The sequence below is a fragment of the Mya arenaria genome, chromosome 2 (assembly GCF_026914265.1).
Source record: "Mya arenaria isolate MELC-2E11 chromosome 2, ASM2691426v1".
Taxonomy (NCBI): domain Eukaryota; kingdom Metazoa; phylum Mollusca; class Bivalvia; order Myida; family Myidae; genus Mya; species Mya arenaria.
The window spans coordinates 33,303,698-33,330,890 of NC_069123.1; the positions used below are offsets into that span (position 1 = coordinate 33,303,698).

Here is a 27,193-nt window from a genome sequence, read left to right on the forward strand (position 1 = left end):
GATCGTGACCCTCCGTGTTCCGAATTTACCCGGAGACAAGCTCGGCATTATTCGTATATTTCCGTAAATAAAAAGATTAAGCACGTAAAATACACAAATAGGTAGCAGACTACATATACGTTATTTGCCGTCAAATAATAATCATATGGTATGATATTTATAATACACCTGGCGTCATATGGCAGGATGTTTTTAATTACTGCACCACTCCCTTTTGAATGCTTTTAATGCTTTTGAAATAAGAAAGACACACACCCTAATCCAGGACAATTAAGGGAGACCTAAATTGTTGTTGTTGTTTTTTGGTTGTTTTTTTGTTGTTGTTGTTTTTTCTTCTTTTTCTTAATGCTGCTCGACCAAGATATTTAACCAGTTTCATCAAAATCTTTATTCACTATTAAGGTTATAAACATTATATTATTATCATATTGGTATGCTGAATACAGTTGTTGTCTTATGATCTGTCCATTTGTTTAAGAATTTCATTGATTTTATTTATTTTTCTTAATTTCTATCATGGGCCATTTGCTCGTAATTAAATATGTATATACACGCGGAAGTATTCCCTATAATGGGTATACAACAGAGAAAATATTTCAAAGTTAATGTACTTAGAAAAGTATATTGAATCATACAGATACAGTTGTTAACATTGCGATATAGATAAACCTATTTATAAATAATTAAATATGCCTCGCCATACATGTATACATAAGCTATTGTATTATGATATGTAATAATTTGATCAAGGGTCATATTGGCCTATTTCAAATATGTAGTGTGTTGTATGTTGCTTTTGAATAAACTTTCTTCTTCTTCTATGGCAGGATGTTTTTAATTTATGCACCACTCCCTTTTTAAAGCTGCACTTACACAGATTTACCGTTTTCACACCTTTTTTCTATATTTTGTCTTTGAATGAGCAAATTTTTGCGTAAATATATATGCAACCCATTGATTAAAGACCGCTAACAAAAGATCAAACTAGAGAGTGCAGCTTTAAAGGGGAAAATATATGAGCCTTTAGGTCCAATGATTCCAAAAGAGTTGTCATTTTATGTTCGTTTTCCGAATATTACATTATAAAGTACGTATAACTCGACGCTCATAAAAAAAACTACATTTACACTTATGGCTTAGCCAATCATGAAAATATGTTTCTCTATGACACTCGTGAAATAAAATTCGACCTTACACTGAAATCAAGAGATATCCTCTATATTGATATAACATTGATAAAACACCATTTATTAAAATCACCATAAAATGGTGAGAAGACACCATAACAATTGTTGTTCATGAGCTTCGACTCTTAAAGGCCTAGTTTAAGCATTCTAAAAGTCCCCCCCCCCCAATCTGTGTACAGTACACAGCCTCTGAGTATTGATCTTAATCTACTTGCCTTGATCCCTCATATCAGAACTCCGATCTGAGTATCCTGCATGTAGTTTTGGAGGTTTTATTATAGAAATGGACCCTAAATGGCCCTAAGCCAATATACGAATACACAGGAAATTGGCCCCTACTGTGACATGTCTAATAAATGTTTAGAATGACAATCCCCTGCTGTGCATCTCCTGTTTATTGCACTGGTTTCACAGTAGGGGCCATTTCTAATATATTTGTTTATTGGCTCAGGGCCATTTAGGGTTGACACTTTTCGAGTAAATAATCTCATTGTCTCACTAATAGTACATATAAACGCAATGCTATAATGTATTTATCAATTAAGCTGATTGGAAATAAATAATTAACAAATAAAAGTGATAACTTTTTTAAAAAGTTGTATAACACATATACTTAAATACATATTAAACGCATGGTCACCATTGTTTTATCCAAATTGTGAAGCACTTTTAGGGCTTTTTCTGACCATTTTGGGAAAAAGACCCTAGACATTTTGGGAAATTTTGCGTCGTGAAAATGCGGAAATTGGGAAATTTTACAGTGAAAAGAAAAAGCTGTCTAGTCTCCTGTGAATTAGGAAATGATTTAATATTAGTTTATTTTCCCTTTAAAAGACCCACAATGGCTGAAATATCAATCCTTGGGGTGTAAATATCTATTGCAATAAATCATGACAGATAATATTTTATATCCCTGAATGTGATGAAAATCAACATTTTACAAGCTCAATTACCAAAAAAACTTCACATCTCATAAATTATTAAGATGTTGCAAATGAACCAGTACAGGTAAAAAGAAATTCTAAAAAAAAAAAATTCTGAAGATTGGGAAAAATATCTTATATTTTGCTTTGGGAATGGGTCCGATATTCGGACCCGTGGGTACTATAGAAAAAGTCCTGACTTTGGTCAAATCATATTCATAACTCTTATTCTTATTCAAAGGCATTATAATAATAATAGTAATACTAATAATGATAATAAACATAATAATAATAAATACAACAACAACAACTAAAAGACAAGATGTATTGTCCATTTCTATAATAAAACTTCTATGACTTCTCAGCTGGACACTCAGATCAGAGATCTGATTAGCAGCACCAGGCAATTGAGATACAGATCAAAACCAAGAAGTTGTGTACAATACACGATTTTTTTGATTTTTTATTAATTTTTTTTTTTTTTTTTTTTTATTTTTTTATTTTTTTTTTTTTAATTTTTTTTTTTAATTTTTATTTTTTTTATTTTTTTATTTTTTATTATTATTATTATTTTTTTTTATTTATTTTTTTTTGGGGGGGGGGGGGGTCACTTATAGAAGACCTTAAAGCATTTCCTTAAAAGGTGACACCAATTCACATGTATAAAGCTATATTTTCAAATACAACAAATACAATTTATATATGTATAGAATGTTACGTATCTAAACTGATACTTTTGATCATGCTTTTTGTAAGGTATGGGTAGGTAAGATTTTTTTCGTAGACTTTCGGAGAGAGTCAAGAAAGCTTTGGATAACAAGTTTTCGTGTAAATCTGTCGGGAAAATCCAAACAAAGCTGTTATTAACTTAACTATGCATTTCGTAAATATGTTTATGCCTCCCGGCTAAGGGCCGCACATAAAAGAAATCGGACATTCTGTCCGTCCATCCGTCCCACGGTTTCCGATCAATAACAGAATAACACTGGATCCAAGGGACCTCAAACTTAGTAGACAGGTTAGTAATGTCCAGTATATTAATCCATTGCTATTGGGGTCAGTTGGTCAAGATCATGGTAACGTAATGTTGAAAATCCATTTCCGATCAATAACTGAAAACTCTTGGGCCCTTAGAAGTACAGTTGGTCATGACCAGTAGATGAACCCTTTTGATTTGAGGTCAGTATGTCGAAGTTCAAGGTCGTGGTGACCTTGAGCTGAAATCCGTTTCCGATCAATAACAGAAGAATGTTGGGGCCCGGGGCCCTAATACTTGGTACAGGTTGGTCATGACCAGAAGATGAACCCTATTGATTTTGAGGTCAGTTGGTCAAAAGTCAAGGTCATGATGACTTTGAATTGATAAACCGTATTCGATCAATAGCAGAAGAACACTTATTAATTAGGCCGAGGGATCTCAAACTTAGTAGGAAGATTGGTCACCAGCAGTAGAATAACCTTATCGATCTTGAGGTCAGTGAGATAACGGGCATGGTGACCTCATCATGAAAATCAATTTCCGATCATAAACTGAAGATAGCTGCTACAAGGGACCTCAATAGTGTAAGACAGGTTGGTCACCGCCAGTAGATGAACCCTTATAGTCGATACTAGGATACATGGTGAACATGATCAAGGCATTTACCTACATTCGTTGTTCATGTAAAAATGAACAGGTACTTGTTATGTTTTTTTTTTATTCCTTTGGGCATAGAAGTTCATTTTTTTCATATCATTTTAGGTTTTCATTAAAAACACGAATCCTGGCAAAAAAACCCTCATATTATGTTAAATATTTACGAACATACATGCTCAATAATGCCCAGCAATCGCATTTTAAAGTCAGACACTTCTTCACATCCACTCAATCTTGAATGGTTGTCTACATGTACATAACTTGCTTATTAGTGTTAACATTTTTTTTTTCAAACTTCATGCAAAGGTTGGGAAGACGAAAATTTCCTCCACCTCAGATAAGTAGATCCAAAAATTTGGTGTCTTCCTGAAACCCCCACTTTTCAAATTTTGATAAAAAAAAAGTGGGTGTTTCAGGAATTTTGCTTTTTCCAATTAACACCTTCCTACGGCCTTAGGTCAAATTATAGCTATAGTCTGTTTCTTAGGATAATTTAATAAAACAAGACAAGTTTTTTTTATACATTTATATCATCTTTTTTTGGATAATTTAATGGATTTTATTTAATATTATAATGTTAACTTATAAAAATCTTCTTTTTTTACATTAAAACAGGCAATATAATTGAACATTAATAAATTAATTATAGTTTTCTTCTTTTTTTTCAACATTTAATGGGTTTTATTTAATATTTTAATGTTAACTTATAAAAATACATTTTTTACATTAAAACAGGCTTGAAAAAGTTTATTTATTGTTTTAATGCTAACTTAAACTTAACTATAAAAATATTAACATACTTTAATAATAATTATGATTTTTTAAATATTTTACATTTATATATATTTTCTATTGTCACAAATATATACACACGTATGAACGAATGTTCAAGTCATTAAACACAGATTCATCTGCAGTACTCATCAGTCAATCAATCACTAATGATGAATCAGTCAGTCATTCACTTGAGGTGAAGAAGTTGCGATGCTGCGTCAGAGTAGCGCTCGCAGGAAGATCCTCCTCCCCTATGGCCTCTAACGCTTGAAACCAAATGTCCTCTACCTCAGCTATTGGAACTAATGGCAACACCGATGCTCATCTAACCAGTCGATGGATTGTGTCATTTTCCTTGTAAGCTGTAGAGAGTCCTAAAGCTTGAACTTTTCGCCAAACGCACTGTGTGTAATGAAAAAAGCAAGCTTTCACATTGGTGTCTGGAAAAACTCTCTGTGCGCCGTTACGGGAAGCCACCTCGTGGTCTAGAAATACAGTTTCAGGTTAAAGTTAAAAACCGTACTCCTCACATTTCTGTTTTAGTTGGCTGAAAAAATTCACGTAGACGTCAGTTGATTTTCCTGGGAGAAACGCGAATACTAGCGGATACATTTCACCGTCAATAAATCCATGTAACGTAAACAACTGGTGAAATAAACTTGGGCACGTGTAAAATGTTCCGTCGGCATAAATAGTGTTGGCTGCACACAGATGTTGTAGTCCAGTTCTAGTTGCGAAGACGAGCATTTTGTTGGTTTCGTCGATGTTGACCATGCTAGAAATTCTTATATTGCCCAAAGGCAAAGATAAGACAAGTACCCGTATGGAACTTCTTTTTTATTATCACCTCCCTTGTTGAAGACCGTCGTCTGAAGCATCATGGAAACCTTGTATTGTAGCAATATTTAGGATCCTAATTAATTATTTCTCGCTTCAAATGGCACCATAAAAAGTTTTTATGCTCTATTCAAGAAATAATGCTGCACTCTCCTCAGAATTACTTAAAGAACGATTTAACTATTATCATAACCAAAATCACTGCGTGCATATCCATAACAACCACGAATTATCACATATCTATAGGTTACAATCCACCATTGTCATTTCCTCTATAATTCAATGTGAAATGATTATTTTTAGACAACATTTAAAGGCATTTCGAGCGAATGCAGACTAAGATAAACATGTATATATTCTTAAAGTACAAGCTTTAAATTAACTTTTAAGCCAATAAAAAGGGGGGTCAAATTATTCCTAAGAAAAATCTCTCCACTTGAAAAACAAAGTCTAAAAATTGCACAGTCCGCCATGACAATTCTTCCAAAACGACCTTTCAACTATAGGGCAGCAGTTTATGCTTAAATCTCTATTCTAAATGATAAATCAAGCAATAATAGATACTCAAGGTATAAAAGTTTCAGGAATAATGATATTTTTTATTTAAAGTGTATTGAGCATGTGAAAACATGTCTATCAGTCATAAAAACATTATTTTTTATTGAGAATTTTCCACACAACGGAAGTACATATGACGCAATGGTGTAGTCATACCTATTATACATTTATTTTCACTACGCACAAAAGAGTTCCTGCGAAAAAATACATTTTTACTTCACTTTGTTTAATTGAGGTGGGAGATAAAGCATCTACCACAGCCGCTCGTGTAAGATAGGCTCATCCCATTTGCGGAGACTCGGGTTGGGGTGAACCTATCTTACACTCTTGACCATGGAAGATACTTATAATGTTCGAAACTGAAGGCAATCTGTCCATTTAAGCCGTTATGGTTAATACTAACGGCTATCTGTCCAATGGGGCTTTTGAATTTCAGGGTAGTCTGCACGTTTCTGTGACAGCTCTTGTTCTTTAGTATATTTGCATTTGCAATCGTTATTAAGGCATTATGTTTCATTACACAGAATAAAATCATGCACATGCAGTGTTTTTATGGCCCTTTTTGTGCCGAAATAAGGCCTCATTCCCCTCTTGAAAAAATATACATTTTTCCCTGCCAAGGACGGGTTGCGGGGGGGGGGGGGGGGGGGCATTGACCTAGAAACATTTCGCAATTGTAGCAATATAGTGCCATTCATGAATATGCCCAAAGGTTTGTTGAAAAAAATGTTTGAAGACAAGTTGAACACTATTTAAACTAGAGATTGCTTTTTTGAAAAAGCGCATGTCTCCCCCATTGTGTGGTCGTAGGTGAGAAATAATCAATGATGGACATGAAATTTGTACTTTTGGACTGGAGACGAACAAACATAGGGGTCATCTACTGGTCATGACCAACCTGCATACAAAGTATGAAGTTCCTGGGTCCAAGTATGAAGTTCCTGGGTCCAAGCTTTCATAAGTTATTGAGCCAAAAGAAGTGTGACGTACGTACTGGTGACAAAGAAATTGACCTTGACCTACTGACCTCAAAATCAATAGTGGTCATCTTATAATCAAGACCAACTAGCAAACCAATTATGAAGTTCCTGGGCCGAAGTTGTGTTTAGTAAATCAGCGGAAACTGTTATTTTACCTCAAGGTCACCTTCACCTTTGACCTACTGACCTGAAAATCAATACGGGTCATCTACTAGTCATGATCAACTGGCATACCAGGTATTAAGTTCCTGGGTGGAAGCATTCTTTAGTTATTGAGCGGAAACCATTTTTTACCTCACAGTATTGTGACCTTCATCTTTGACCTTCTGATCCCAAAATCAATAGGGGCCATCAACTAGTCATGACTAACTGGCATACCAAGTATGAAGTTCCTGGGTGTAAACGTTCTTGAGTTATTGAGCAGAAACCGGTTCTTCACCTCAAGGTCAGTGACCTTGACCTTTGACCAACTGATCGCAAAATCAACTAGACATCATGACCAACCTCACTTCAAAGTTTGGTGAACCTAGATCAAAGCATTCTCCTGATATTGCACGGAAATATTTTTTTACATTAGAGGTCACAGCGACGTTGACCTTTGACCTTGTGACCCCCCAAAATATAGGAGTTTTCTAAACCTCATGATCAACCTCCCTACCAAGTTTGGTGAACCTAGGTCAAACCATTCTCAAGATATTGAGCGGAAATGTTTTTTACATTGGGGGTCGCCGCGACCTTGACCTTTGACCTAGTGACCCCAAAAACAATAGGGATCTTCTACACCTCATGACCAACCTCCCTACCAAGTTTGGTGAACCTAGGTCAAACCGTTCTCAAGATTTTGAGCAGAAATGTTTTTTATATTGGGGGTCGCCGCGACCTTGACCTTTGACCTAGTGACCCCAAAAACAATAGGGATCCTCTACACCTCACGACCAACCTCCCTACCAAGTTTGGTGAACCTAGGTCAAACCGTTCTCAAGATTTTGAGCAGAAATGTTTTTTATATTGGGGGCGCCGCGACCTTGACCTTTGACCTAGTGACCCCAAAAACAATAGGGATCCTCTACACCTCACGACCAACCTCCCTACCAAGTTTGGTGATCCTAGGTCATGCGGTTTTCCAGTTATCGATCGGAAACGAAGTGTGACGTACGGACGGACTGACGGACTACCGGACAGGGCAAAAACAATATGTCTCCCCCAGAGAGGGGGAGACATAATTAATCATGGTTGAATTATTCCCCTTTTGCCAAAAAGAAGCTCTATTTCCCCTATTAAAGTGCAAAAAAAACATTGATAGAAATAAAATAAGGGTATTCAGTGCGCCTTGGCCAGCAAATTTTGAAACAAATATCCAATTTTGAGGGCTTAGTGCAGAACAGACATAAATTCTTTCATGTTTCTGTGGAGTTTCATAGGTCTAGCGTAAGCCCTCAAATTGTTCTGGAATATGTGATTAAAAAAAAAAATCAACTAAAACAAGAAAGAATTTGTATCATTTAATAGTAAGATCATAACAAACAATGAATATATAAAACTAACTACACTTACGAATTCAGAAGGGTTTGCAAGGAACGCATTTGACAGTCAAGCAGTTGTGATTATGACAACATCACACACAGTTACATAGTACAGTACATTAATGTTTCACCCTTTTTAAAGTATCAAATTTACCTCTAAAAAGATCGTCAATGAAGAATGCGTTGAAACAAAAAATAAACTCATAAATCTAAAAAGCACAATGTTTTTTTTTTACAAAAAATTACATTTAAATCCAACAAGGTGACAACAAAGTTCATTACCTATATTATCAATAAAATAATGAAAACTATTGTTCGTCTCAGCAGCTGTTTTAATTTACTCTGACCTTCAATGTTATTAAAAACCTTCTAATCTCAATATGACATTGCAGCTGCATTTAGTACAGGCAATCAGCACCATGAACAATTAATAATTAAAGGGACTAGACACCAGATTTCGCAATTCCAAAATTCTTACTTACTGGTGTGGTGTATTTATCGACATATTTATTTTATTTCAAATGCTAAATATACACTCATAATGGCTTTCCAGGACAGACAGTGAAATGAAGTGGAAAACTGCTGCAATACAATGTAGACAAAGACCCCGACAGGGAATTTTAGCTGAAACAGCTTGTTAGACAACATGATAGTGCATACTAGCCCTTATTGATAATTTTAGGCTTGTTTTGAGGAATTACTGTATTTGCCAATTTTCCAACCATCTCGTGTCTAGTCCCTTTAACACTAAAAGAGTGATAAATACATTAACCAAATTTCTCTGTTAGAAGTAGATGGTATATAATCCGTCATCTTAGTGCAAGAACTCAATATCTGCTTCTATTTACATATGCAGTTATTGTGTTATTGCATTAGAATGATGATAATCTTGTATAATCAGAGTTCCCATTATCTTGAAATATACAATAGCATACAATAAAAACAAAAGCGCTCTGAGCCAATGTCAACAGTAATGTAACTTATGTTGTTGTTTTTCAGTTGAATACATTTGTCCACACTTACTAAAGCCAGAGTTATAAGCATTGCTAAACCTGTGGGTTTTATCTCTGGCAACATGTGTGCCAAGTTCCATTTGAATATCTTGAAATTTTTAGAGTTATGGCCAAGTATTTTTGTTCTTGTTAAGTAATGAGCTCTGCCGCCAACGACGACAATGACACCAAGGCTTTGACACAATACCACAACTGTTTTTTTTCTTTGAAAAACAGACTTATTAAAAATCATTTACCAATTGGTTTTAAAAGCATTAAAGGGACTCGCTCATGTTTTTGGACCATAAGTTATTTTTCCTGGTTATGCATAAAAACACTTATTTTATAACTATTTAAACTCTTTGATACCGGAATTCTAGTCTTACCCAGGGGAGCAAACCCAATCCAGTACAGTCAAGAAAAAATATTAAACTGAAGTTTTCACCACTCTGCCACAAGGACATATATATACAATAGAGTATATTTTAACGCTTATCAAATACATTGGAAACATCATGTGATAATATCCATCAACCAATCACATTACAATCCTTTGCTGAAGAGCATTATTTACGGTATCTAAAATTGTGGTCATCAAGGATATATTTAAGGGAATATCAACATTTGTTAAAGAGTTTCAGCTTTCAGTATCTTTGTTTCGATAATGATTTGCCACACTATATTTCATTATAAAATTATTATTTTTGTAAAAAGTGCATTTTTCAAACCATGAGCAGGTCGCTTTAATAAACACTACAAAATGATACAACACTGTACTATGGACACATGTACTACTAGACACATGTTTATACTGAATTTGAATGAGCTTTCCTGAGTAGTTATCTTACTTTATGGCAAATGTTAACATACAGAACCATGATGCACCTTGAACAGTACTTTAGAAAAAGTTGAACATTATTACAAAGATTTACCATTATAGTCAAAATAACCATACCTAGATTTCAACAAAGATAGAATCAAAGCAAGAGATGGTTTCATGAGCTGAGAATAACTGAAAATATAAATATATTATCGAATGGGGGTCCAGGGGGCTCAGATAGGCCCCTTTTGGAATGCAGGGTAGCACCTTGGTGTTTTTGTTTAAGATTCAAAAAAAATAATCCAGGAACCGGAGGAAGTTTGCACCACTGAATACATCAGGCTTACAGGCAAATAACTCAATAGCATACTTAATAGCTTGGGTACCAGCTGTTTTGAGTGAACCCCGAGTTTGATTTAATGCATGTATATAAATTTAATAATTTCAGCTTAAAATTTGTGTCAGAATGATTTAGTACTTTACTGGTACATACAAATAGAAGGCAAAAAATTAAAAATCTTGCCATGTCCTTAAACCAACATTAGCTTGCGATCGTTTCGAAACATTGCCAATTCACTGCCGCTATAAATCATATCGAGTCAGTATTACCGGTAATACAAATTTGTGCCTAACTCACATTGTTTTTGTTATACACTGACTCTGACAGAACAGAACACTGAATCTGACAGAACACTGACTCCCGACAGAATTCATAGAAAATTGACTCTGACAGAACAGAACACAGCTAGACTCTGACAGAACAAAACCTTGACTCTGATTCCCACAGAACAGAACAGTAAAATAAAATAACACAGACAGAACAGAACACTGACTCCTACAGAGCAGAACACTGACTCCAACAGAACAGAACACTGACTTCCACAGAACTGAACACTAACAGAACAAGTTACACCATGGTTCATAATGAATATTCATCAATTTCAGAAAATGACACCAATAAAAGCCTTAAGAGTCCACAAACCTTATTACATGTGTGTATACAAACATTTACATGTATGTATAATGTATTCTAAAACAAGTGCTGAAACTCACACATGAAAGCGCACAACAAGGTGATATATAACAGCTCAATAAAGAACCTTGGCACTATATCAAATTATTTAAAAAAAATGATGATTTTAGTACTATTTTACAAATAAGTAACATTTGCAAATTCAAATAAGCCACGTCTGAATTACCATGCCGTCAAACAATTCTGTTTCATTGAGTACTTATGTAGTGTGAAAAAAATAGTGTACCGTGGTTGCCTGGTAAGTGACTATGGCAGTTGATATTCTCATTCAAAGGATTGACTCACAGTGTCACAGAACAACAGGATCTTATGTTAACTAAAATCAATGAGAAGTAGTCACAGATAATAACTACAAAGACAACGGTGGTTAAATTATCACATGTGTACAAGCCATGCAATGGTAGATTGCTTTCCGGACTTGCTCAAATTTTGGATTTTAAATATAAAAGCATGTTAATTAATTGGTGCCAAGCAAAATTGTAAAAACTCATCAAAACTTCAATTACACTGGTATTGACAAAATATTCAGACATGGAGACAAATATTCAGACTTGGAGACAAAACATTCAGACTTGGAGACAAAATATTCAGACTTGGAGACAAAACATTCAGACTTGGAGACAAAACATTCAGACTTGGAGATGAAACATTCAGACTTGAAGACAAAACATTCAGACTTGGAGACAAAACATTCAGACTTGAAGACAAAACATTCAGACTTGGAGACAAAATATTCAGACTTGAAGACAAAACATTCAGACTTGAAGACAAAATATTCAGACTTGGAGACAAAATATTCAGACTTGAAGACAAAACATTCAGACTAAGAGACAAAATATTGAGACAAAATATTCAGACTTGGAGACAAAACAAGCCTACATGTATACAAAAATCAAGATTATTCAAGCACCATGCATACAGAAGTCAGAAATAAAACATGCAGAAGCTCAAACTCCTGCTAAATTATATTCTGTTATAGTCACATGTCAAACAATAAAACAAATATACAACGAGACAACCTTGAATATCAAACAATGTGAATTAAAGCTGCACTCTTACAGATTTACCATTTTGACAACTTTTTTATTTTTAGTCTTGGAATGAGCCAATTTTTGCACAAATATCTGCAAACCAGTAATATAAGACTGCTGACAAATGATCAGATCGCAGTTTTTCATATTCCTATTTGAAAATTAATGTTTTATGGCTTAAACCATTACTAACGGTTTAAAAAAAATGCATAAAATATCAATTTTTGAACTTGAATATAAAAATCTGCAATCTAATTTTTTGTCAGCAGTCTTTCACAAAAATTGGCCCTTTCCAAGACAAAATAATAAAAAAAATGTCAAAAGGTTCAATCTGTGAAAGTGCAGCTTTAATACCATTTACATATAATAAAGAAATATTTTTTGAATTCGAATACTTTCATTTATTTCAATTAATTCAATACATATATGTATGTCAAATGTTTTTCATTGAAGTACATTCTAGTTACTTAAAGAGTCAGCACTGGTAGACAGTAGAACATAAAAATATTGGATATTTGCTCCTATTAAAAAAGTAACTGAAATTTGATTACGTCGTTCAAGTCCACTTATCAAATTTAGATGTAAAATATGAATGATATCTATCTATCTTAATAAAACAAGTAAAGGATAGTTATCATTCATTTTAGGAAACTGTAATGCCATTTCAGGATATAAATACAATGATAGCAATCAACTATACTGACAAAATATGAAATGATTTGCAACCAAGACTTTGATTTACAGATGATCAGTTATTATGTGTGACATCACTTCTTACTTGTACTTTATTTTACGTTTTTTTAAACTTAAGTTCAGCATATTGAATAAACTCACTGAGTTTGCAAAATCACATATTTTTCAAACAGCAGAGACTTAACTTAACTTAACTTAACTGTGACTTAAGACTGATTGTAGACATGGCCCCTGGTATTGATATTTCAAACTTTCAACCTTTCACCATTGGAAGTTTTATCCAAAATGTTGCAAGTTTCTGTTCTTTAGGAAGCTATAACCAATTTCTATGGAGTAATATACTTACAACCCATAAGGTGTTAAAAGTTTTTGTTTGTTTGCACTAATTCGACCAGCTCTATTTTTTGCTTCCAACCCTTCATTTTTTCACGCCCTAGTGTGGACTTTTCCCCCGTAATTTCCTAAAAATTGTGCATTTATTGAGTGAACATGTTAAAATTTGATAATCTTTAATTAAAATTTTCTACAATAGTGATTTATACCATGGGATGGTATTCAATATTGGCCTTAATTGGATCTAAGAACGATGTAGCTAATCTGATTACTCAATAAATTACAGACCTATACAGTGAATGAAGTCAATGATGCATAACCATAAGATGGACTTAAGTCGCTTATTGAAAACCACCCCTGATATAGGTCGGTTTGGTACAGAATCACAATTCCAATAATAGAAAAAAAAGTTACGCCTACCACCTACCCTATTTTTTTTTAGAAGTTAATGGAAACAATGAATTTTTTTTTTGGCCTTAGCAAAATCCCTTAGTATAGGTGTTACTTTAAGTGATAAACAATGTGCATAAAATGCATCTCACAGACAATTTAAGTATAGTTTTTTGTTGTGTTTAATCAATGAAATATTTTTTGAGCTAACACAAACATTAACAAAGTATCTTAAATATCATTTAGGAATACAAAAAAAAACTACAAAAAAAACGAAGAAGGATAATATTGAACACAATATCTAGTTACTGGCAGTACTGGTGATTTTCACAAAATATACACCAGGAGAATTATCTTCCAAACATTTACTGATTCATCTTGGACTAACTATGTGAAGGAAGGAAAAATTCAAGTTAATGATGGGTCAATATTCATTAATCATAACTCACCATGATAACAGATTCCAATTATACATACAGGGGTTAATGGTTAGTTTCAGTCTAAGATTGCAATATTATTTCACCAAGTGACCTGCAGAAGTAACATTTCACAAGGATTTTTCCCACCAGTGAAATATTTACTTTTAGTGTTCATCAGGTGAAATATTTTGCAATCTTACACAGTGAAAGACATTTTTTTCTTTCCTTATTTCATGCTTATAATTCAGAAAAAATACTCAATATTTAATTTGAAATTGGCGAAAACTTTAAGCCAAATGATATATCAAATCAGAAATGACATCCTTGATTTCATTCCCAGCACTTACATTTAGCGTTTTTACAGTGAAAAGGGCTTATTTAATGAAAGAAGCAGTGAAATTATATTTCGTCATTCTCACTTTTTCATACAGTGAGAGTTCATCAGCAAGCATATAATCTACCATTTGTATTGGTAAACCAGCGGAAAGCATGAAATAAATGTAAATAATCATCTTTTTAAACCCAGACGCTTTAGAAACTGGGAAAATGGTGATGCACTGTGAGTTATCTTTCTTCCTTTCGCTGTGGACTTTCAAAACACTATTATAAGGGTACAGCTCTATTCATTTTGGGATTTGTTTCTATTTGCATTCAAAACAACAGAATACAATATACAAACAATATTAAACATAGGTAAGGCCTTAAATCTTCATCATCAACAGAAATTCAAATACGGCCGATTTTAAACCCCATGAAATAAACTGTGTTTAAATAAAACTCAAAAAGTCATGACCATTTTTTTTATATCCACTAAATTAAATTCATAACTTCATAATTATGACCGTTCGACATTTCAAAAGTCATACGAGAAAGTATTAGTGTAAAATAAGTCCCCCCCATTGTTAATTTCCTCACTAAAATTCTGAACAACAAAAAAGATTTCAAGATTTCACTGAAGATCCATGTTGTAGGGTTGTTCCCGGGCTATATTGGCACATATGTTTTCACCAGTATTCATTTCTCAACACTCTCATTCCCAGATTAAAGACTGAATGTTCAGGTCCGGCTCAGCCTTTAACCAACTGTTCCATGGCCTCAAACACAGACACTGTGAAGAAACTAGACAAGCAGCATGTACCCTCACATTCGGGACCCTTTCTGTTGTAACACCTGAAAAAAAACACACACATTTATATTTGTTATATTAAAACTAGAATTCTGCAAATCAGACATGTCGTCTGTTGGGAGCACCCATATTTTTTTGTAAGTCGTGCTGAAAGTTATTGATCTGAGAAACAAGATGCGCCCAAAATAGTTTTAGTAAAGGTCCCTATGACCTTGAACATTGACCTTTTATTAATAGGAAACATCTACTAACCATGGCCAATGTAAGTGCCAAGTTTGAAGACTCAACCTCAAGTTGTTCAAAAGTTATTGATTGGAAATGAAGGTGTGACACCGGCAATAATGATGCAGACTCCATCTAACAAATAATCCCTAATATTTTGTCTGCCATGCTTTGCTCACGACACAAAAAGTGACCTAAATAGCCAACCATTTTGCTATCAATTGCTTTATAAATTATTCATAAGATTTCTTTCTCTTTATATGTCAATCAATTCAAAAGAGCACTATCACTGAAGTACATGTACCAGTATGTGATCACTGTTGAGTCCGTTTTCCCTGGTAGACTAGAGTTCCACAGGCTTGTACACATGTACATACCAAGATTGAGAACTCGACCAAAGGGGTGGCCCATGATCTCTTGTGTGACAAACAGATACATATACCAGTGAAGACATTATGCTAGACTATTGAAACATTAAAACTAAATTCATGTAAAAAATAAACATATTTTTTTCTCTTTTGATAATCAATCATAAATCCTAATGACATTTTACCACAAAAAGTGTGTCCTATACACAGCATAATACGGTATATTTGGTCATATCAGTGGTGAAAAAAGTACGTAGTATAAAATAATGAAAATGAAACTCTTACACAATCATAATAAATCTGTTGCTTATCATTATATCAATACTACCGGTACATACATCTGCCCTGTCGGTAGGTTTGGTCTCTGGTCCATTACGGCTGGTGGGGCACTCCTTCGATACAACGCATAGGAACTCAACATGATCCTCCGAACCATAGTTATACTGAGACCCGATGTTCACTAGCTGTAATGGAAACCAACATGTTTTCACTAAGTCAAATAGAAACCAACATGTTTTCACTAGCTGTAATGGAAACCAACATGTTTTCACTAGCTGTAATGGAAATCATCAACATTTTTCACCAGTCAATATTTAAACCAGCTGTAATGGAAATCAACATTTTTCACCAGCTGTAAAATGGAAATCAACATTTTTCACCAGCTGTAATGGAAATCAACATTTTCACCACTTATGAAATGGAAATCAACATTTTTCACCAGCTGTAATGGAAATCAACATTTTTCACCAGCTGTAATGGAAATCAACATTTTTCACCAGCTGTAATGGAAATCAACATTTTTCACCAGCTGTAATGGAAATCAACATTTTCACCACTTATGAAATGGAAATCAACATTTTCACCAGCTGTAATGGAAATCAACATTTTTCACCATCTGTATTGTAATGGAAATCATCATTTTCACCAGCTGTTATGTGGAAATCAACATTTTTCACCACTTGTAATGGAGATCAACATTTTTCATCAACTGTAATGAAAATCAACAGTAAGGTTTTAACCAGGGTTTTAAATAAGACATGGTGATGCAGAGGCTGAGAGTGGAATAGGTGTAATCCTCTCACCCAGGAGGTTGAGGGTTCAATCCTGACAACGTGTACCTTTATATCATGGCCTCTCAAACTGAACATCAGTATTAACTGAACTGTTGTCTACCCTGGAAACGGACTCAGGCATGATTTTTTAAGTTGTCAGCTTTCATAACATGCAAGCTAAAAGGAACTTGTTTAAACTATTAACTTTCTAACAAGATACTAAGAAATGTACTTCTGGTGTATCTAAAACCTGTTAATATTCTCTTGAGGTCATCAAATATGACCTTTCTGCTGATTAACAAGCCAAATTTCGTACACTTAAGATTTAAAACAAGCACTATATAAAATCCAGAATTTGAAAAAGTCCGGAAAGCATTGTTTATTTTTGTTGTTTTGCCCTACAAGTGCCAAATTCAACCACTGCCATTGGGGATGGGGCAGACATCTATCACAACCAGGCCAACACAGCTAAATGACTGAGCAATCCTTGTTTAAGACATTCAATTAAATACCAGCCTTCTGAAATACCTATGATTTTTATAATGATGATTGGCAGTTTTATTGCTGGAAACAAGAAATTGCAGACATAATAGCAGACATAAAATGTTCTGAATGATAACATCTAATAAATTTGATAAACCATACATGTTTGGGGGAAATTTGATATTCTTCAAATAATAAATTTGCAGACTGATAATAGGACAGCACTTAATTGTCTCCATAAACAAGGCAATAAAAGATAAGCCATGCAATATATGACTGAGAATTCTGGGTAATCAATTTGCACATGAGGACGACATTACACTCTATTCTCTCCTATCATACAGGAAAGAAATATCATCAAATATTTATTTCTAATCTATAAACCATAAACAAGAATACATTCATGGGTGTTGAAAAAAACATGTGGAAAGGCTACAACGCAGGGGCTGTCCCAGGATTTGATGCTAGAGGGGCATATTCTTTTGACTTGCGATCCACCCTCAGAGCCGTAATAAATAAGGTGTTGGCAGGGGGGTATGCCCCATGGAAAATTTGAACAATTTCTAGTTCATAGTGGTGCATAATGGGCATATTTTTTTTCCTCCTATATTGAAATAAAATGTAAACTTAGACAATTTTTGGAGGGGAAGGAAGTAGCGTGCGCGTGTGCTCCACCCCTTGATCTGCTAGTGCAAAAGTTAATCTTTATTTGGTACAATTAATTTTTAGCTTTACTGTAAAATAGCTTTAAATATTTCATCACTAACTTAATTCTGTCTTTTCACACTAAAATCAACTTCGCAGCCAAAATTGCTATTAGAGCAAGTTTAATGTTCATTTAGCATGCCCAAATGAGCAATTGCTAGCAAAAAACAAGTTTGGAAGAAAGTTAATTAACATTTTCCAATTTTGTATACATCCAAATTAAACATTTTAAACATTTTTATAGCAATTACGAGTAATAATCCTGCCAACCTCATTGGATAATTGGATAACTTGTTCAAACGAAACAAAAATCCAAATTGCATATAACAGAGCAAAGTTAACCACAACCAAAAAATGCATATATATATAGGTAACAGACCTTGTTTAAATGAAAAAAATTATACCAATGATGACTCTTAAATAACTAGACAACTAGCATCAATTTGTATTTTTAAAATCTTAAATACATAAAATTAAAACTATGGAGCATTGATTTAAGCATATATTGTATGTTTACCTTTATCATGCAGAGTTCATAAATCACTGGACGTTAACAATATAGGTTCAGCAATAATATTCAGTGTTGTTTTTTTTACCAAAAAAGGGGCCAAATCCCAAAAATAAACTTCTTTCACAAGAATTGGACCAAATTTTAATTGGTACAGTTATGTTTAAATTGTTTCCATAATTTTTATTTCAAAACTAGGATCTTAAAGGGGGCTTTCCTTTGTTTAAAATATAGTTTGGTAATTAAAAGACACAATTTTAAGCATTTTGGCACCATAATTTCACTATTTTAAGGGCTCTGGTCGCTTTCACAAAAATGCATGCAAAAACACTGGTATTGATCCTTAAGATTTCATGATAGAATGTTACTAAGCTGAAGCATCCAAACGAAGACCACAGCCACATTGGCCAGAGCTCGCGGCAAGAGATATTAATGAAAAATGTCTTAAGTAAGTAAACCAACTGTCAGAATCCTCAGCCCTGGAGAAAAACTCTTTAACTCTGGATTGATTTGGTACGATTAATTATTCAGGCACTAGCATGTTGATTAGTAATGTAGCTAATGTTTTTCCTACACCCTTGGATCATAAATCAATCCACAAGCAATGGCCATTAGACAAGAAAGATATAGCCGATGTGACAAAGTAATACCACTGCTGCAGCTTTCATATACTGTGGTTCTTATAATTACATCAGCCATAATTGTCAACCATGAAAAATAGGCGAGGGGTCTCTTTGAGGACGAGGGATTGATGCCCAAAGCAGTGTGAAGGAGCTTAGACCACTTTAAAACTTGTATTAATTTAAACATATACATTTTACAATGATTTTGAAACAAGTTATAACATTATATTAATCACTCTTTTAAGCGATAGTGAGGTCTTGTGGGGGAAACCAGAAAATCCGGGGAAAACCCAAGTATCTGGCTTGGTGACCACAAACCAAACTCACATAAACCCAAGACGGGAAACGAAGCATAAAATAATTTTTACAATTGTTCAAAAGTCTGACATTAAAAGCTATGAATCCTGTATCAGGATTAACTCTAAACTTAAAAACCCTAAATATATAACAACAAGTTATACTCAACCAAGACAAGACGATATAATTCTAGTACCATGTTCTAATTTGAATTCTTTGTATTCGTCTATAAATTTTACTCACATACTGAATTGCTAACATGAAAAAGTTATTTTTCTTTGTAAAAATACTATGACCAGGGCAAAGATGGTAAAAAATGGTATATCTGGTACAAAAAATCTCCTCGACAATCACTGAGGCACACATCTTTAGTCAAAATTATATATATTTTGTAACATTTACGAATTCAGTTTCCTCAGTCTCAGATTCGCAAACTCACGTTAGTGCATATGTACCCTAGAGTGTCAAGTTGGCATATGTTACTTGCAAAGTTCTTTCTCAGTTTAAAAATACCTTAACTCGAATCCAATTAAAATGTAATATTTATGTATATATTCACCTAACTGCCATCTCCTCAAAATTGACCTTTACATGAGAATCCTATTTCATTTGAACAAATTGCCACTGTTAGGTCAAAAACAAATTATGGTTTGGTTAGGGTAACACCCTTTTCAAAAACAGGTAGGCCTTCTTTTTTGGAGAAATAAGATATTTTGTTCAAAGTTAACAAAAACCCAAAATGCATATATAAATAACAGACCAAAGCTAACAGCAACCCAAAATGCATGTATAGATAACATTTTTTTTATATAAATCTTTATTTATGAATGTTATTGTCGTCAATTGGAAATGGCGCTAAAGTAATTTTCTGTATAAAGCTTTAAAGGGTTGAAACTACATATTGAAATACACACACTTAATCTAAATAAAAAAAATATTTTAACCAACGGTCTATTTAAACAATATGGTCAGGTAACCGGAACCGTAAGTATTTTTTGAGGCCATATTAATGTTATCAATTCCAGCCACATTATCTCTATAAATGATTGCAGATTACATTATATTATAAATCTTAGGCAGACTTCTTGTGGTGTGTAAAAATAAATGGAATACGGTAATTTTTCTCTCAAGGTGAAAACAGAATCTTAATGAGATACAGTATTTTTTTTTCTTGTATTTATCGGTGTTTTTTCTTCCATCTTTCCCAACAAATATTTCTTTAATTGAAAGAGTTAAGCTCTCACCTCACTAGGTATAATCAGGCTTAGATAAATAAATGAAACTAATGGTAATCATAATTCAATATTCTGTAAGAACCTTGTCAAGGCTAAAACCTTTGCTTTCTTGAAACATAAGTTTATGGTCATAATAAACAACGGACTGATGTTTTATGTACAAAAATAGATACATACGACCTAAAGTGACACTCTTATTCAAAATCGATACAAACACATGTAAAACAAACATAAATTTGGAGTGGTAAACCTTTTTTTACTTTTATTTCCTGAATAATGCTTTCATGGAAAACAGTAACAGTGTATTTAATAGCTGAAAACGCAAAAATATTATATGATTGGTGAGTGCTAAAATATTTACTGTGATCTACTACGGTCTCATGAGGTTGAAATACTGTGTTTTCTGCCCCTTTCATTCAAATTAAACTCGGTATTCTTCATAAGAACCATTGTTTTCGACATTTATTCGTCCTTTTTTGGGTAATCAAACAATTGTATTAATTGTTGCAAACCATATTTTGGAGTAAGCTTTTAAGCAAAGTTTTAAAAATGAAAGAGCGCTGTAGCAAAAAAAGGGGCAGGTTGCTCTTTGGTGAAAAAGACTACATAATATTAGGCTGTAAAGATATTACAAATTTTGAATTTTACAAAAAATGTTAGAAATGTGTTAAGTAAGTAAGTTTAACTTTTAAGGTTTAAACGGCCAGATATAATATTAAACATGTGTGTAATAATAATCATTTAAAAAGCTTTTAAAAAATCAAGGATTTTTTGTTGTTGTTCCAAATATTTACTAAAGTAAGAAGATGCTAAACTGACTATTGGAAGTTTTCAATGTTCCTGCAAATTTTGCTCCGACATTTATTCCACACTGACCATATAAGAAAATGATTGGATGACATTGCTTTCAGTCTCTGCCTAAAAATAATAATATATAATAAAGACAAGTAAATACATATATATAACCAGTATCTTACTGTCAAAAATGACTTATGAATTGATAATGTAGATTTATTTGTCTGCCTTAGAGATAAGTTTATACATATATAACTTGTTCCTAACCATCAAAGACATCATTCCAACATTGAGCAGACTCACCAAGTTAAAGCTGCACTTTCACAGATTGGCCATTTTGACAACTTTTTTTTATTTTTTGTCTTGGAATAAGCTGATTTTTGCGTAATGATCTAAAACTTCGTAATAAAAGACTTCTGACAGAATATCAGATTGCAGTTTTTCATGTATACGTTCGAAAATTGATGTTTTATGGCTAAAAGCATTACTAACAGTTTAAGAAAAATGAAATTTTCATCATTTTTCCAATTGAGTACTATTCTTTTTAGAGTTATCTTGTATGACTGAATTCAGGGAACTGATGCCAAAATCAGCTGATTCTGAGAAAAAAATATAATTAATTGTCATAATGTCAATCTGTGACAGTGCAGCTTTAACAGTACAGAGGAGGTATTCATAAAGAATCTTTTGTCATTTCTTAACTTAACCCATTTCTTCATGGTTACACATTTTAACACATCGATCCATAGCTTCACAGACTCCGATATTTATTCATTATCTATAGGTTCATAGATACTTATTTTTACGCACTCCTTATGTAGTGTCATTTATATTCATACATGTGTACCTGTTGCTTGTCTACATTATTGGTAGCTATTTATAATTTACAACCTTGTAGAAATTTGTAATACCCGTGACTTTTAAGTCAGTATTTTCAAAAATTATTAAAATAATTTTTTTTTTAAAGTGCATTGTATTTTTAAGTTAAAACCTTTTTAAAAAAAGCTTTTATAGCAAATAGACAAGCAACAGGTACACATGTATGAATATAAATGACCCTACCTTAGGAGTGCATAACTATATTTTATTGATCATGCATGTGACATCATTTTCTAAGGACTGCCGAGCTGTCCACTGGTATTTCTGTCACTATTAAGCACTTCAGTTGTATATAAAAAAGTACATGTAATAAAGTGATTTCATGAGCAAAATGCATCGTCGGATGCCCCCGATACACACTACAATATGCTTCGTTGTGTACCGTGGGTAATTTCATTTTGGCTAGATAAACCTCGTAACCATGAATAATTAATGAGGCAGTTACATTGATTCCGCAAAGTACCAGATGCTTTACGGTTGAAAAATATTTTGGCGATTGCCGGAGTTGAACCGGGTCCGCCTTCTCAGTACAATACTATTTGGCAGCAGTCAAGACCACACGGCCATGGACGCTACTGCCACTGTAGATTTATTTAAGAATATTTGAGTGTAACATGTGAATTCATTGGAAGAGTTGTCTCTCCTGCTCATGCATATTCATAAAATGAGATTTTGTCAGTCAATTGTCCCACGGTATGTATGAAGTGTAACTGAAGAAAGTACCATGGTTGCCGACGATTGAGCAAAATGATGGATATCCAGGGTTTGCATTTGAATCTAAACTGCTTAAGTCCTAAAGGTAATTTTCAGTAAAAGTATATGATACGTTCATTGGTCTTTATTTAATTTAAAATATTCTCAAAGAGTGCCCCACAAAGCGTGAGTCCAGGAGCTTCCAAATGTTAGGAAGTGATAACCATAGACCTCATACATAATCAGCAGTCGAAATAAGCACAAGCACAAGAGCCCTACACTTGTACAAAAACCATTCAGGCCAACTAAAATTCTTGATTCTGATAATAATGCCAAGCAATTACGTAAGAATTAGGCTTGTGAATCAGTGGTCGAAACTAGCACAAGCCTGCAAGCCCTGCACTGGTAAAATGTCTTCCGGGCTTGCTCAAATTCGAAATTTTATATTGCAGGGCTTGTTAAAAAATTTGATGCCAAGCACTAGTATAAGAATTCGGGCTTGTTCAAAAAGTCTAATTTCCATGACTGTTGAATTATTCAAAAGTCTGATTGGGAGTAACGGTTTGAAACTAGCACTATCAACTATTACCTGTTCAAACTTCCATCCGTCAGACATGGTGGAGACCATCTGAGTGAGTTCCTCTTCCGAGCATTGTAGAACACGGTAAACATTCTTCATGTATGTCTGAAAAAAGAGACCTTAGTCTTCAACATATTGCAATAAACTGATTAAATATGATACTCTTTTTGGCCAATAACAAAGTGAAATAAATGAATTCCTTTTAACTTTGAAACATATGTATATCATACTATAAATTAAAATGTGCATATATGTTCAAGCTCATGTGATTTCAAGAATTCAAAATATTTTTTTAAGAGTCCTGATGAACAAAAACCATTTAGCAGATTACAGCTGCCACATTTCTATTTAGTAAGGAAACTTACCGCAAAATTTCTATTTAGTCATTTATTGGTCTTATTAAGTGAGTTGTTTAGAAAGAGATATTTGAGAGGCATGATGCCCTAAACACCAAGAAAGTCGAAAGAAAAAATATTAGAATCAGAGCCATATTCCATTTTGACCTGCTAATATTACATAATACAAGAATTTAATTACAACTTCTACCTGATTTTGCTTGGCATCCCTTTCACGAATTTTGTCTCGCACTAAAACTATCAAGTCTGTTATGTTGTAAAATTCTGCTTCTTCTAAAATACCTGAAATGATTAAAAAAATAATATGGCATATTCAAAGGAGTTGCTTTTTTGTTTAACCATTAATGAAAGTACAATTAAAAATAACATGTACAAAGAAACAAACATCATTAATATAATTTGTTTTTAACATTTATATATATATATGGTAAAAACCAATTACAATGTTCCATAGCTTTCAATAATTCTGCATGAATTTAATTTCCAATTAATAATGTTGGGTTGAATAAATGATCTCTACAACTCATATGTACTGCCGTACAACTATAATTTTGTGGTTCCTGTACATAACATGTGAAATTGTTGAAATGTCACAGGCTAAATAGGCAGGGAAAATATTTTATTGTGTAAAATATATGTTTATACGTTTGTATCGTTTACATACAAATATGTTCTGACATTAATGTTGCCAAAAATGAAAAAAATAAAAGCAAAATGTATAACCTTGTTCATTAAATAGTTATACAGGCTTTAAATTCAAAAACAACATAATTATAAAATAAAAGAGTCAAATCTTAAAAATATTGCTGGTGAAACCATAACCCCATCATGAATTGTATTTGGCCTAAACAATATTAAAGGTACACATATCAATCTATTACCTTCCTCAGCTAAGTCTTTGTTATATACAAGTTTGCCATGACGCAGGTAATTTAACACTGGACCAAAGTAGGCCGCATCACGGTCTATAAGATAGGCACCATTCTCATCCTGAAAATGTTTGATGAAAGCTGTTTGAACAAGAAACCAATACACAGTGTGTTTATTATCACTACTCTTACAATTTCTAAAATATTTACTGTCATCCCTCAACATCATTGATGTTCTGATTTGTTTTCAGAACACAGACCGGTTCTCTGGACGTCACATGGAGCTGTTGATCCAGGTCTGCTCCACATACTCGATGACTTGATACACAGGGCCACTTACCTCTGCTGCTATCAGCTTCAGTTATTCAAATGATGGGACAATATGGTCTGTGGATAGAAAGGGTAGGGACATCATCTTGCGAATGAACACAAACATGTCCAACTTCAGGCTGAAGGGAGTCGCCAAGGTGTGGGGTTCAAACCAATGCGCCACTACCGCATCACTAGAACAGCGCTAAAACCAACTGAGCTAACCGGGTGGCTGGTGCGTAGCCGCAAATATTAAATGCTCAGGATGATCCAGGCTCTCTTGCCTTTTACTTCTAACACCAGTAAAGTAAACTTGGGACGATAAAGGATGAGGCAGGGTTCAACGCCACCACATCACTAACACCGCGCTCTGAACAACTGAGCTTACCAGGCAGCAGTTTTACCACACACTCTACATTACTATATTAAATTAGTGTGACAAACTGGGGAGCGAACAAAAACGCTGTAATTCACCTCTACCATGTCTCGTTTTCCCAATGAACCAGCTATCTGTTATAGAGTATAGTTTGCTTGATGTAAGGTTTAGGTAAAAGATTATTGGGAAAAGGCCTTAGACACAGTCTGCAGAATGGGGCAGTAAACCTGAACTGTTTACTGAACTATGTCAAAACAACAGTAATTGATAACTTGCTTAAAAATCTTCACGAGCTGTCAAACGGGCAGTGTGGCCATGCACAAACAATAACACAATAGATTCAAAGGCACAGAAACTTACACGATCGGTATTCAATTCCCCTTCTTCTTGTATTAATCTGTATAAAAATGATTTGGAGTCCTTTGACAGTGTTGTTCTAGTTGTCATAAATGTTGTTCCGCCAACATTTAATTTGATCCATTCATTTTTGCGACTGTCAACTGAATTCTGAGACGAAATCGTATGGGTAGCATTATCGTTAGTGTTTGTGTCAGCCATATTTAAAATGATATAATTATTTATACAACATTGCATCAAAACCATAAAACAGTTACTTTCTTTATCAAAGAACACCAATGTTGCATTTCATTCATAGTATCTTTCCAACCCATTGACAATATTGTTCTCGCCACAAACGAGAGGAGAGTGAGTCTATCACATATACGTTCGATTTTTATAGGAAGTTAATCGAATAAAGGTTACTTTCAACCAATACTTAATTGTTCGAATTCCACTTATTCTTAAAATGTTCTACAACAGCACATAATTAAGCTTTCTGGTGAGAAACAAAAAGATACATTCTGAACAACTGAAATCTTCTGCCGACAAAGTGCTTGTCCGTTCTCAGCTTGAATATCGCTCAGCAGTTTGGTGTCCTTTTTACCCGTACATACTAACTTAAATCCGCCAAACGCACGTAGGGCTGCCAGATGTGCCAAACATGACTATGGGGAAACTTGAAGTGAAATGTCTACGGTTTCCAGTGTGGGGGGTTTGGGGGGTGACATTAATGGAATATAACTAGATAATTGCATGCAGAAACAGATAAAATAGAATAACCATATACTAGTATTATAGATTATGAATTGTCGATATATTTTTTTTTATTATTTTTGTGTGTGCAAAATTCAGCTATCATTATGATAATGTTATATATATATATATATATATATATATATATATTTCCAATTTTGACGATGACGGAATCTTCGTTGGTATAAAGAATATTATAACCTTTGTAAAATACCTTACTTACATATTTGAATTTGACTAAACTAAACGAATAGTCATTGGCAAAATTTTGCCGCTACGTGTGGTACTTTTGGCAAATTGGACGATTTTAACATCCTATATAACAGTTTTGATACGCAACGATGATTTTTAGCGAGGTCCTTAGCTGGGACAAATCCTACTCCAAGACCTAAGCGATAATTTATCAAATCATGATAAAACACTTCTAATAATCTACCTTATAACAAGAAATACTAAACTTATGGTTAAGTTTAATTTGCGTTATGTGCACCGTGAT

At 33.7% G+C, this 27,193-nt stretch overlaps 1 protein-coding gene across 1 annotated transcript; it reads right to left on the minus strand.

The window, feature by feature from the left end:
• Positions 1-8,382: 8,382 nt before the first annotated feature.
• On the minus strand, positions 8,383-26,303 carry LOC128209897 (BTB/POZ domain-containing protein KCTD5-like). Its single transcript, XM_052914158.1, has 6 exons — positions 25,966-26,303; positions 24,933-25,041; positions 24,242-24,333; positions 23,705-23,800; positions 16,184-16,309; positions 8,383-15,299 (listed from the first exon to the last, which is right to left on the minus strand). Exons 1-6 carry the CDS (start codon positions 26,206-26,208, stop codon positions 15,270-15,272), a joined length of 696 nt encoding a protein of 231 aa, XP_052770118.1. The 5' UTR covers positions 26,209-26,303; the 3' UTR covers positions 8,383-15,269.
• Between the last annotated feature and the right edge of the window lie 890 nt (positions 26,304-27,193).

What these genes read in the sequence shown, in the direction of transcription:
- LOC128209897 (XM_052914158.1), bottom strand. Translation starts at nt 26,208, where the DNA reads ATGGTTTTGATGCAATGTTGTATAAATAATTATATCATTTTAAATATG. An exon ending in GGGAATTGAATACCGATCGT is followed by an intron (nt 25,042 to 25,965) that starts GTAAGTTTCTGT and finishes AAACATTTTCAG; the next exon opens with GATGAGAATGGTGCCTATCT. An exon ending in ACGGATGGAAGTTTGAACAG is followed by an intron (nt 16,310 to 23,704) that starts GTAATAGTTGAT and finishes TTTCCATTACAG; the next exon opens with CTAGTGAACATCGGGTCTCA.